Raw genomic sequence first — 13655 nt, forward strand, 5'->3', positions numbered from 1 at the left:
GAGATGGACAAAGACCCGAGAGAGAGAGAGAGAGAGAAACAGTTGAACTGTCAAAGGAGTGGTGAAAGATCTGTTTCTAGTGAATGGATGCCTACTAGTGGGTAGTGTGTGGTAGCAGCCTGTGATACCAGGCCTGGTGTGTGGGGATTTGGGGTAAGGACTTGGAACAAAGTACCTCACACCCAAAATTGTTCAACTTGACATTGAGTCCAGAAAACTGGAGAGTCTCCATGTGGAAAGTTAGGTGGTGCTCTTCCAGCTTGCTCTGAGCTTGGTTGGAGCACTGCAGCAAGCCTGAGTTACAGATGTTGGGGCCAGGGAACAGAGTGGTGTGTTGAAGTGGCAGGCAACTGGAAGCTCAGGGTAATTTTAGTTGATGGAATAGTGGAGTTCCGCAAAATGGTTGCCCAGCCTGCATTTTGTCTCCCTATGTGTACAAGGAGACCACATTGTGAGCAGTGAATACAGAAGACTGGATTGAGTGAAGTGTGCTGCTTCACCAGGACAGTGTATTTGGGCCATTGGACAGTGAGAAGGAAGGAAGTAAACAGGCAGGTGTTACACCTTCTGCAGTTGCAGGGGAAGCTGCAGTGGGTCTGTGGGAGACTGTTGGGAGGAGAGGAAGATAGTATCAAGGTGTCCTTGGGGCAACGAAGCCTATGGAAGGTTGAGAGTGGAGGGGGATATGTGTCTGTTGGGGGCATCCTGCTGGAGATGGCAGAAGTGGGAGCTAATGATCCTCGGGATGGGGATGTTGGTATGGTGGTGGGTGAGGACAAGGGGGACCCTATTACTGTTGTGAGAAGGAAGAGAGTGGCTGAGAGTGAAGTGTGTGAGATGGATTGGACCTGGCTGAGGGCTCTGTCAATTACGGTGCTGGGGAAGCCTCGGTTGAGGAAGAAGGTGGAGATTTCAGAGGCCCCTATGTCAAAGTTAACATCATCAGAACAGCTACAAGAGATGGAGGAACTGGGAGATTGGAATAGAGACTCTGATGGTGCTCCTCTTTTAACAAGGTTAGGTTGTCCTTTGGTTTTATTTTTCAGAGGGGACATAAAGACAGGGGCTCTGTTTTGTCTGTGTTTACCTACTTGAAGAAACATTTTAAATAAAAACAAACACTTGTACAATGAACGTGGAGTGGTCACTTCTCTCAGCTCAGCTTTACCCTGGTTTGGTTTGGTTTGGGTTTAGTAGTCTGGCTGTTCAGAACAAGCAGTCAGTCAGTTTTGAGGTTGCTGCTCAAGGAAACAGCTCCATGGAAGAAAGTGTTCCATGCTGAATCTCCCTGCCATCTCTCTCTACCCTGTAAGACCCTGTGTTTGATTTTACCTTTTTTGCCAAGGGGCATTTACGGGGATTGTTGCAAGTATTTAGAACAGCATCATTGAATTGGGATAATCTGTTGGATTTTTGGATAAATTAAGTTATCCTGTATTCGGTTCTCTTTTGTTTGTGTTTCATTTGTTACTTTGTGAATAAATTATGTTTTGTTTAAAACTGAGGGGTTTTGACCAGCTGCATCACTCCTGGAATATCCACTTAGCACCTGCTCAAAGCAACTCGAAAAGTTAGGGTCTGGGCAACCTTCTTGCACTGTTTTGAAGGAGTCTGCCCTGGTCCACAACAGATTGGGAGTTTTGAGATTTGTTCTATCATTCCGATTTGGGATTAGGATTGCTCAATGCAAAGGCAGCGAGTCATAGATGTTTGTGTGTTTTGTTCTGGATGTTGAATTCTATTGGTTTAAACACTGCTTGGGATAGTAATGGCTCTTTCAGTGACTAAGGGTCTTCTGAGGGTGGAAGAAGTGACTTTGGGGACCTTAGAAAAGGTAAATAAGGCCAAACTGCTGGGATTAGCCGACAATCTGGAGTTGGAGCTGCCTCCTTCCATCAGAAAAGGAGAGATAATTACAGCAATAGCTCAGCGTTTTAAATTGCTTAAAAAAACCACCAGAATCTTTGGAGGTGGGTAAAATTCAATTAAAAATGAAGAAGTTTGAGTTAGCGGCAAAAGACAGGGACAGAGCAAAAGAAATGAAACTGTTTGAATTATGATTAAAAGCTGAGGAAAACGAAAAAGAATGTACGACCCCAGCAGAATAAAAAAAAGTAGAAGAGAGAGAAAAAGAGAGAGAGAAAAGGAGAAAGAGGATAGAAAGAAAGAGAGGGTGTTTGAAGTTCAGAAATTGGCACTTAGACAGGAAAGTCAGTTTAAAAGGATGGGGATGAAGACTGAAGTTAAGCTCAGTGAGGAAGAGAGTGAGGATGAGCAAACTCATGGGTGGGTTTTATTGATCCAAACAAAACTTGTATGTAGAGCTTGTGAGGTCACATCACGATCAGTGGAGGTATCTGGGGTGTGTGAGAAGGTGAAGAAAGCCAATTGAAGTGCATATGAGCTTGTGCCAGAAGCCTACAGACAACATTTCAGGAATTTAAGGAGGGACTCTGGTTTGAAAGGATCAAAGAAAGTAATTTTGATCTGTGGATAAGGGCATTCAAACCAGAGCAAACCTATAACACTCTTACGGAGACAATTATTTTGGAGGAGTTCAAAAATTTACTTCCTGAAATAGTGATAACTCTTGCACAAGAGCAGAGGGTTAAAACAGTAAGATTAGCAGCTAAAATGGCTGATGATTATGAGTTGGTTCATAAATCACTGTTTGGCTTTCAACATCAATTTCAATCCACAAGGGATAGAAACTGGGGGAAAGGTGGATCTCAGTGAAGATCACAAGGATAACTTACCACAGGGTAAAAGGGAAACCCTTGAAGGGGAAAGAGAGATTAAAAAGCTCTGGTGTTTTCACTGCAATATGGTAGGCCGCATGAAATCAATATTGGTGCATGAGAAAAAGCACTAGGAAGAGAGATGTAGGAAAACAGATAAGCCAGTGAATTTTGTTGGAGGGTAACAGAAAGCACGGTGGAGGCTAAAAAGCTGCACCAGAGTGTACAACTGGTTGGAGATTGGTAAAGGAGGAAGTGCCAGATCTTTTCAAACCATATTCCTGCAAAGGGTATAGACCAGGAGCAGCAGGTAAAGAGATTTCAATATTACGAGATACAGGATTCTCTCAATCTTTGATGTTGAAAGATGAGGTGACATGTACCTCTGAAGGACTATTGCCAGAAAAAGTGCCAGTAACAGGAATTCACGCTGAGACCAGAAGCGCTCAGTTATGTAGAGTGAAGTTAGGGTGTCCAGTGAAATGTGGGGAAGTCATGGTTGGAGGACTGGACAAACTCTCAGCTGTGGGAATACAATTTGTCCTTGCTAATGATATCGCTGGTTCACAGGTAGGAATGTTGTCTGCTGTGTTTGAAAAGCCAGTGGAAACTCAGGCTATTGCAGGACACACATCCTGGGTTTTTTGTGACTGTGTGGTAATGAGGTCACCAAGTCACTAGTGGAAACAGGAGAGATCAAAGAGTACAGATAAGAAGGCTGAAGTGGAATTACTAAAGACCCTGTGTGATCAAATGGTTGTCACAAAACAAGAGCAGACAGGTGACAAAGCAGATGTCTTTAGTTCAGGAAAACAGCAGAAGCAGGAGAAACTAAACCAACTGTATCAAAAAAACATACATAGAAGAAGAATCTAAATGTATCCCGGTGTGCTCTTAGCTTAAAGTGATGTTTTAATGAGGAAATGGAGACCATCACATATTCAGATAGATGAGAAATGGGCAGAAGTTCATCAAGTCATGTTGTCAGTGGGTAATAGAAAGGAGGTGTTTCAGGTGAGGAATGAACTACCAATAGGGGATCATTTATGTGTAAGGAAAACCCAAGCTAAAATACAACATTTTTACTGGCCTGGAGTTGAATTTTTGCCAGACATGTCATACATGTCAGGTAATTGGAAAACCACAGGAGTTAATAAAACCCACACCTTTAATACTATTCCTGAATTTGAGGAACCTTTTACAACAGTCTTAATTTGATTGCAAAGGAGCCTCTGTGAGAGAAATTGGGAATCAGTATTTGTTAACAATAATGGTTGTGTCTGCTAGACTTCCAGAGGCTGTTCCATTATGCAAAAGGATTAGATTAGATTAGATTAGATTAGATTAGATTAGATTACTTACAGTGTGGAAACAGGCCCTTCAGCCCAACAAGTCCACACCGCCCCGCTGAAGCGCAACCCACCCATATCCCTAACACTATGGGCAATTTAGCATGGCCAATCCACCTGACCTGCACATCTTTGGACTGTGGGAGGAAACCGGAGCACCCGGAGGAAACCTGTAGGGGAGTTACTCAAATGTTTCACTACATATGGACTACCCACTGAGGGACAATCAGATCAAGGGTCAAACATCACATCAAAATTATTCAAGGAAGTTATGGACACCTTAGGAATAAAACAATTCAAATCTACTGCATACCATCCAGAATTGCAGGGAGTGCTATAAAAGTGGCATCAGACATGAGACACCATGTGTGGACATATAGTTAAGACTATCCCGATGATTGTTTGTACTTTTTGCGATCAGAGATGCATCAAATGAATCAACCAAGTTCAGTCCATTTGAATTAGTTTTTGGGCATGAAGTGAGAGGATACTAAAATTGATTAAGGAGAAATTTCTAAGTCAAAATTCAGAAATCACATATTTGGACTAATGTGTAAGAATTTAGGGAATAATTAAATAGCGTGGGGGAGTTGGCTAGACAGCATTTAAAGTATCACAGCGTACAATGAAACAAGAAGCAGACAATAAATCAAAACTCACAATTTTGCTATCGGAGATACTTCCAGTGATGGCTCAACCTTTAAAAGCAAGGTTTAGTGGATCTTATCAAGTCAAAAGGAGATAGAGTGAGGTGAACTATTGTATCAGCACTCCAGACACAAAGACATCTCACAGCGTTATCACGTCAATATGCTGAATAGGTATTTTGATAGGGAAGGAAAGTCAAAGGAGATTGTGTGATTGGTTACAACACAGAGTGAAGAATTAAGTTCAGAGGGTTCTGAATTTGAAATTCCTCAAATTACATTGGACAACGAGGAAGTTGTCAAAAATTGTGATAAGTTATTGCCTTACCTTCCAGAGGAAAATCAGAATGAACTGAAATAATTATTGCTACTGCATGGGGAGATTTGTGGAAATAAGTGATTTTGCCAATGCCCAAGTCACCTTCCTGGGCCATGTTGTTGGACATAGACAAATGGTCCCACGGGATGCAAAAACAAAGGGAATTGGGGAGTTTCCCAGACCATCGACAAAGAGAGCTGTATTGCAATTCCTGAAATTGAGTGGATTTTATCACTGAATTACTAAAGAAAGGCAAGACGTTTCAGTGGACAGTGGACTGTCAGAAGGAACCTGACAGTCTGAAAGCTGTATTAACCACTGCCCCAGTATTGCCACGTCTAATTAGGCAAAACCATTCAAGGTGGTTATCGACGTGTGTAGATTGGTGCTGTGCTCTTACAGGAAGACGATGAGAAGATAGAAAGACCTACAGATATTTGTCCAAGAAATTGAACATTTATCAGCAGAAATACTCAACAGTTGAGAAGGAGACTTTGAGCTTGGTGTTGGCATTACAACATTTCTATGTTTATCTTACCAGTAATGTATCTGAGCCAATCATATACACTGATCATAATGCATTGAAATTTGTGGAGAAATTTAAGGACAAGAATTCCAGACTGTTTAAGTGGAGCTTTTGTTACAGCCATTCAATTTGAAAATTGCGCACATGGCAGGATGAGAAAACATGATTGCTGACACATTGTCGAGACCGGGATGAGATAGGGAGGTGTTTGATGGTGGGACTGTAATATATTTTAGTGTGCATGTTTGCATGATTTTATATATATATATTATATATGTGGTAGTGTACTAACAGTGTAGGTTTAAAGGGTTTTAAAATGAAGTCATCTTTAAATATTGATGGTTCAATATTTTATGGGGGGAGGGTGTAATGATGCTGCTCCTTTAACAAGGTAGGTTGTCCCTGGGTGGTTTTTTCAGAGGGGTTGTAAATACAAAGGGTCCGTTTTGACTGCATTTATCTATTTGCAGAAGCTTTTAAATAAAAAAAACTTGTACAAAGAAAGTGGAGTGGTCAGTTCTCCCAGCTCAGTTATACTCTGGTTTGGTTTGAGCAGTCTGGCTATTCAGAGCAAGCAGTCAGTCAGTTTTGAGGTTGCTGCTGAAAGATACAGCTCCTTGGAAGAAAGTGTTCCATGCTGAATCCCTCTGCCATCTCTCTCTCTCTGCTGTAAGACTCTGTGGTTGATTTTATCTTTTTTGCCAAGGGGTGTTTACAGCGATTGTTGCAAGTATTTGGAACAGCGGTAGTAGATTGAGATAATCTGTTGGGTTTTCGGCTAGGTGATGTTATTCTGTTTTCTGTTCTCTTTTCTTTGTGTTTCATTCAGTATTCTGTGAATACATTGTGTTTTGTCTAAAATCGAGGAGTTTTGACCAGCTGCATCCCTCCTGGAATATCCACTTTACACCTGCTCAAAACAACGAGAAAAGTTAGAGTCTGGGCTATCTTCTTGAAATGTTTTGAGAAGGCCTGGCCTGGTCTATAACAAGTCTTTCCAGAGAGCAGGGTGTGAGGTTGTATGGTCAAGATAACAGTGGGAGTCGGTGGGTTTGTAATGGATATCTCTGGCCAGCCTATCCCCAGATATATGGAATCAGAGACATCAAGAAAGGGAGGAGAGGAGTCAAAGATGGACCAGGTATAGGTGAGAGTGGGCTGGAAATTAGAAGCGAAATAAATTTTGCCAAATCCAGACAAGCAAGGGAAGTATCACCGATGATATCATTGATGTATCAGAGATTGAGCTTTGGGTGGTGGGGGGACGGTGTTTGTGTGTGTGTGGCTGGAGTAGGACAGAAACAAGGAATGTTCCATGTACTCCTTAATGAAACATTCATACCTGGGTCCCACGTAGATGTCCATGGCCACCTCTTTGATTTAAATAAAGTGAAAGGAGTTAAAGGAGTTAAAGGAGAAGTTGTTCAAAGTGAGGATGAGCTGAGCAAGGCAGATGAGGGTGTTGGGGAATGGGCACAATTGGGGCCTGGTTTCCAGGAAGAAGAGGAGAGCCCTGAGACCATCCTGATGGGGGATGGATGTGTAATGGGATTGCATGTCTCTGGTGAAGTGGAGGCAGCTGGAGCCTGTGAACTGGAAATTCTCCAACTGATATGAAATGTCAGAAGAACCGTGAATGTAAATGGAAAATGAAAATGCAAGTTCCACTCCAAGCCATTCACCATCCTGACTTGGAAATATATCACCAATCCTTCACTGTCACTGGGTCAAAATCCTGGATTTCCCTCGCTCAGGGTATTGTGAGTTTAGCCACAGCCATGGACTGCCACAGTTCAAGAAAGCAGCTCAACACCATCTTCTCAAGGGCAATTAGAGATGGACAATAAACACTGGCCCAGCCAGTAATAGCCATGCCTTATGAGTGAAAAAATAAAGGGACTGGCAGCATTTGTGGAGAGAAAGCGGAGCTAAATTTCGAGTCCAGTGACCCTTCTTCAAAATTTATTCTCCCAGTTTCTCTGTTTCCGTTGCATCTGTTCTGACGATGCCACCTTCCACAGAGGCTCTCACAAATGTCCACCTTTTTTCTCAACCAAGGATCCCCAGGGCCGTACCTAACCCATTTCCCACACTTTGCCCTGCGCAGGGGGCATTCCATATGTGGTCAGGTGGTCACAAGCCACTGACCATCTGCAACTGTCCCCATTCCAACAACCGTTCCTGCTCTGCTCGTGCAGAGGATCAGAGTGATTTTATTGCAGTAGGGAGTGAATTGCATGTTTGCAGGGAGACACTGAGAGAGGGAATGGTGAGACTGGGAAGAGGCTTGGAACATGGATTGGAAATTGAAATGGAGCTGTTGGGGAATTGGCTGAGGGTTCTCTTTTAGATTAGATTACTTACAGCATGGAAACAGGCCCTTTGTCCCAACAGGTCCACACTGACTCGCTGAAGCGCGACCCACCCAGACCCCTAGATTTACCCCTTCACCTAACACTATGGGGCAATTTAGCATGGCCAATTCACCTCATCTGCACATTTTTGGACTGTGGGAGGAAACCAGAGCACCCGGAGGAAACTCATGTAGACACAGGGAGAATGTGCAAACTCTACACAGAGAGTCACCTGAGGCAGGAATTGAACCCGGGTCTCTGGCGCTGTGAGGCAGCAGTGCTAACCACTGTGCCACCATGCCGCCCTAATAATGAATGGGATACAGGTAATGGGTGGGTCAGTGCAGCTAGGGAAAGACCATGAGCAGCAGGAACATGCATGCCCACTCTGTCCCTCTGGTACCATCCAGCCCACTCTTTAAGACATGGCATCAAGTAGCGGTGAGCCCCTGCTTCATCATTCCAGCAATGTGCACTGACCACAGGACACACTGCAGAAACTTAACAAGTTTAACATCACCTACACACACCCAAGCCCAACCACCCAGATGGACAATGGCAGCAGATACTTGGGAACACCACCACATGCAAGGTTGCCCCCACACCAAACACCATCCTGACTTGGAAATACACTACTGGCAGATCAGCCAGTGGAATGAGCTAGGAATCTATCTCTGTCATTTGTCAAACCATATTGACATTCCTTCAGTTTTGCTGGGTCAAAGTCCTGGATCTCCCTCTGCAACAATCCTTTGAGTGTAATTATCTACAGGAGTTCAAGAAGGCAGTTTACTATCACCTTCTCCAGGGCATTTGGACCAGCCTCAGTACCAATGCTGATATCTGAACAAAAAATAAGAAAAAAATAGTCACGTCACTGAAGAGGCTGAGAAATGATTCAAAACACAGTTTGTATTTTGAAAAATTGCAATGTTAATGTGGAAAGAACACATGAATGAGGCAGATTCTCTGGAATTTTCACACAGCTAACACTGGCACTGTGAACACATGCCCTTTTTGTCTGCTTTACATTTCATGATGATATTGTTCAATATATTCTCTGCTTTTACCCCTAGGGAAACATATTTCATGGAAGATGTATTAAATACAAAATTATACAAAAGCTTGAAGACCGCAAACTCAGGAGCTCCTGAAAAACGTTTATTGAACAGATCATTCCAGGGTTGGATTGAACAATCAGCAACTGCAGTATCGACCACATTATCCACCAGATCCTGTTTCCCGCCGTCTACATTGGGGTCTTCATTATTGGCCTCCTGATTAACCTCCTGTCCCTGTATCACAGCTACCTACAGATCAAGAAGAAGAATGAGCTGGGAATCTATCTCTGTAATCTGACCATCTCAGACCTTTTGTACCTCCTTTCCTTACCTTTGTGGATTCAGTACATGCTGCAGCACGATGACTGGCAATATTCTCGGGAACTTTGCATCTTCAGCGGTCTGCTTCTCTACCAGAATATTTACATCAGTATTGGCTTCCTCTGCTTCATTGCCATTAACCGCTACCTTGTTGTGGCTTACCCTCTGAAATTTAAATTCATACACAGCAGGAAGGCAGCTTTGTTCATCAGTATTCTCATCTGGCTCAAGGAGATAGCTGTCTGCACCATTTACATGGGCTCCAAGGTTCTCAGTAAAGACGAGGGGAATGACACCCTGTGCTTTGAACATTATCCTCTGCGCCTAAAGGACAGATATTTAAATATTTACAAACTCTCCATTGGCTTTGGTCTCCCTTTGATTTTATTCCTCTCCTCTTACTTTAAACTGTTGAAGGTTGTGCACAATCTCCGTGGGTCTGAACGACAGCGGAAATTAAGAATAAAAAAGTTAGTATCTGGGATAATCATAATTTTCCTGGTTTGCTTTGCCCCTTATCACATTTTCCTGATGGTCCGAAGCATATTTGAGTACGACTGTCCCTTTGCTGACAGTATTTTTGAGGTTTACCATGTCGGGCTGCTGCTGATGAGCTTCAACTGTGTGGCCGACCCCATCTTGTACTGTTTTGTCTCTCCAAGTTCAAAGGGTTGGTTAGCAAAGTTTCTCAATCCTGTTAGCAAGCTCCTTTCTTGTGCAAAAAGACAAACAATCACAGATGAAAACCTCAGTTTGAATTAATATTGAACCCATCTCTCAAGCTCATTTCTCTTTGCCATTCCATCTGAATTATTTAGTTGAACAGTTTGCACTGTAACAGCACCTTTAACATAGTAAAACATCCTCAGATATTTCACAATGATTGAATTAAACTAAATGTTGCACCAACACGGAGAGAGCGGTATAAGAAATCACAGTGAGTTTGCTGTACTGTCATTTTTAGCTTTCTGCTACTTTAAATCGTTTTCACCTGCCCCTTGCCACCCAATTCCAAAATTGTCATTCCTCAGGTGTCTGGAGTGAAACACTGCAAACATTTTAAATTGATCCTTTCCCTAAATTTGTTTCAACAGCTCATAACACATGTCTGAGACAGGTGGGACTTAAACCTCAAACGTCTGATCCAGAAATAGGGTCATTGCTACTGCATAACCAGAAGTAGCTCCAGCCCCACTGTCACTGAAATGTCTCCAATACTATTGAGGGAGATAAGGTGAATGGGCATCGATGAACGGAGCAAGCCTGAGTTTGCAGCTCCCTCTCCTGACAGTTCTGAAAACTGCAGGCAATGTGAGCAGTGTCACAATCACTGATTTGTATTCTCATCTTTATAAACATTGCAGGAGGCCAGTATAAAGTAGGTATCAGCATATATCAACTTATGAGCAAAGCAGTAGAACCTAGGGGTTCAGGTACATAATTCTTTGAAGTTTGCATCACATATACATAGGATGATTAAGAATGCATTTTGCACACTTGCCTTCATTGCTCAGATCTTTGAGGATAGGAATTGGGATGTTATGTTAAAGTTGTATAGGATGTTGATGAGGCCTCTTCTGGAGTGATGTGTGCAGTTCTGGATGCTCTGGATACAAGAAGGATTTTATTAGGCTGGAGAGTGGTCAGAAGAGATTTACCAGAATGTTGCCGGGTATGGAGTGTTTGAGTTTTAAGGAGAGGCTGGATAGGTTGACACATTTTTAACTGGAACGTAGGAGGTTCAGGGGCAACTGTTTAGAGGTTTATAAAATAATAAGGAGTATCGATAAGGTGAATGGGGTGGTGTCTTTTCCCTAGGGTAAGGGATTTCAAATCTAAGAGACATAGTCATAGAGTCATAGAGATGTACAGCATGGAAACAGACCCTTCGGTCCAAACCGTCCATGCCAACCACATATCCCAACCCAATCTAGTCCCACCTGCCAGCACCTGGCCAGTATACCTTCAAAACCTTCCTATTCATATACCCATCCAAATGCCTCTTAAATGTTGCAATTGTACCAGCCTCCACCACTTCCTCTGGCAGCTCATTCCATACACATACCACTCTCTGTGTGAAAAAGTTACTCCTCAGGCCTCTTTTATATCTTTCCCCTCTCACCCTAAACCTATGCCCTCTAGTTTTGGACTCACTGACCCCAGGGAAAAGACTTTGCCTATTTACCCTATCCATGCCCCTCATAATTTTGTAAACCTCTATAAGGTCACCCCTCAGCCTCCAATGCTCCAGGGAAAACAGCCCCAGCCTGTTCAGCCTCTCCCTATAGATCAAATCCTCCGACCCTGGCAACATCCTCGTAAGTCTTTTCAGAACCCTTTCAAGTTTCACAACATCTTTCTGATAGGAAGGAGGCCAGAATTGCACGCAATATTCCAACAGTGGCCTGACCAATGTCCTGTACAGCCGCAACATGACCTCCCAACTCCTGTACTCAATACTCTGACCAATCAAGGAAAGCATACCAAATGCCTTCTTCACTATCCTAGCTACCTGCGACTCCACTTTCAAGGAGCTATGAACCTGCACTCCAAGGTCTCCTTGTTCAGCAACACTCCCTCGGACCATATCATTAAGTGTATAAGTCCTGCTAAGATTTGCTTTCCCAAAATGCAGCACCTCGCATTTATCTGAATTAAACTCCATCTGCCACTTCTCAGCCCATTGGCCCATCTGGTCCAGATCCTGTTATAATCTGAGGTAACCCTCTTCGCTGTCCACTAAACCTCCAATTTTGGTGTCATCTGCAAACTTACTAACTGTACCTCTTATGCTCGCATCCAAATCATTTATGTAAATGACAAAAAGGAGAGGACCCAGCGCCGATCCTTGTGGCACTCCACTGGTCACAGGCCTCCAGTCTGAAATACAACCCTCCACCCATATTATTAACGTGAGAGGTGAAAGATTTTAAAAAGACATGGGGACAATTGTTTACACAGAGAGTGGTTTGTGTGGAATGAACTTCCAGAGGAAGTAGTGGATGCAGGTGCAGTTACAACATTTAAAGGATATTTAGATAAGTACATAAATAAGAAATGTTTGGAGGGATATGGGCTAAGCACAGGCAGATGAGACTACATTAGTTTGGGAAAGTGGTTGTCAATGACTATTTGGACTGACGGGTCTATTTCCACACTGTATAACTATGACTCTATGAGTACTTATTTTGTTGTGCATGTTGATATTATTATGATTATTCATTCATGGGATGTAAGCACTCCTGATGTTTTGTTTCAACTGGAAGTGACCACAGGAAAGGCTATCTCTATCAGCTGCCAGAGGGTGTTTGTTGGGGTATGGTTCCTTCATTGTGAGAGAAAATACCAAGTGGAACCCTCAACTGTTAAATGAGCTGCAGCAACCACACAATGTACACTTCCACCTCCCAAAAGTATTTTTTTTGGCAGAAATCAGCATTTACCAGCAAAATTTGCCAACTGAGGCTCTCAACATCAACAACTACTTGTCCCAATTTTGTGTCTTTTCTATTGAATGTTTACTTTTCCTGCTCCCATATTTCAGTCAGTGTGAGCACTCCCAATGCCTCTGAAGAGTCTCCAGTGGATTCAGAATCCTCTGAACCAAGGTGAGGTGACCAGGAGTATTGATCAGGATCTGCTTCCTTTATTCTGGAGATAACTGAACAAGATTACAAGTAGTTGCACCATTAACCAATCAGACACTGCCACACCTTCAGCTTCTAAGTGTCTGGACTCTGAAATGTCTTCTCTATATCTTCCTCATCTTCTTCTGTACCCCGCTAAGGTCAGGTCTGACCCACAGCTCCACCTGAGCCAGGAGGAGGACAAGCAGGAAGGTTGTATACCCACTCTGAGCCAGAACTAGAGGTCACAGTCTCAGAATATGGAGTTAGCCTTCCAGGATTGAGATGAGGAAGAATTTCTTCACTCAGAGAGTTGTGAACCTGTGGAATTCTCTTCCACTGAAATTGTGGACCGGCTCTTTAGATATAGTCAAGAGGGAGATGGACGTAGACCTTGCGGCTAAAGGGATTTAGGGTATAGCGAGAAAGTGGAAGTGAGAAACTGAAATTACATGCTCAGCCATGATCATATTGAATGGTAGTGTAGGCTCAAAGGGCCAAATGGCCTACTCTTGCACTTTTTAAATGTTTCTATGACTCCTGCTGCTATTCTATCTGCACTGACTGTCCATTTCTGAACATGGGACATTTCTGAAGGACAGTTCAAGAAAGGCATACAGTTTTGAGATCAGGTCAAATGCTGTCGTTTAGATACAGAGATCATCGAATGATTTGACATGGGTTTCAGCAGGACCTGCAAAGAGAAATAAGGCT

General features: G+C 43.0%; 1 protein-coding gene across 1 annotated transcript; it reads left to right on the forward strand.

Annotated features, from left to right (window-relative positions):
- Positions 1-714: 714 nt before the first annotated feature.
- Positions 715-10077, forward strand: LOC140475908 (ovarian cancer G-protein coupled receptor 1-like). The gene is made up of 2 exons (XM_072567835.1): positions 715-1016; positions 9135-10077. The coding sequence occupies exons 1-2, from the start codon at positions 715-717 to the stop codon at positions 10075-10077; spliced, it is 1245 nt and encodes a 414-aa protein (XP_072423936.1).
- The last annotated feature ends 3578 nt before the right edge of the window (positions 10078-13655 follow it).

The sequence above is a fragment of the Chiloscyllium punctatum genome, chromosome 4 (genome assembly GCF_047496795.1).
Source record: "Chiloscyllium punctatum isolate Juve2018m chromosome 4, sChiPun1.3, whole genome shotgun sequence".
NCBI lineage: Eukaryota > Metazoa > Chordata > Chondrichthyes > Orectolobiformes > Hemiscylliidae > Chiloscyllium > Chiloscyllium punctatum.

Excerpts from the sequence above, each read along its gene's own strand:
- LOC140475908 (XM_072567835.1), top strand. The coding sequence starts at position 715 with ATGGCAGAAGTGGGAGCTAATGATCCTCGGGATGGGGATGTTGGTATG. Across the intron at positions 1,017-9,134 it reads GGTGCTCCTCTTTTAACAAG|CAACTGCAGTATCGACCACA; the intron begins GTTAGGTTGTCC and ends TTGAACAATCAG.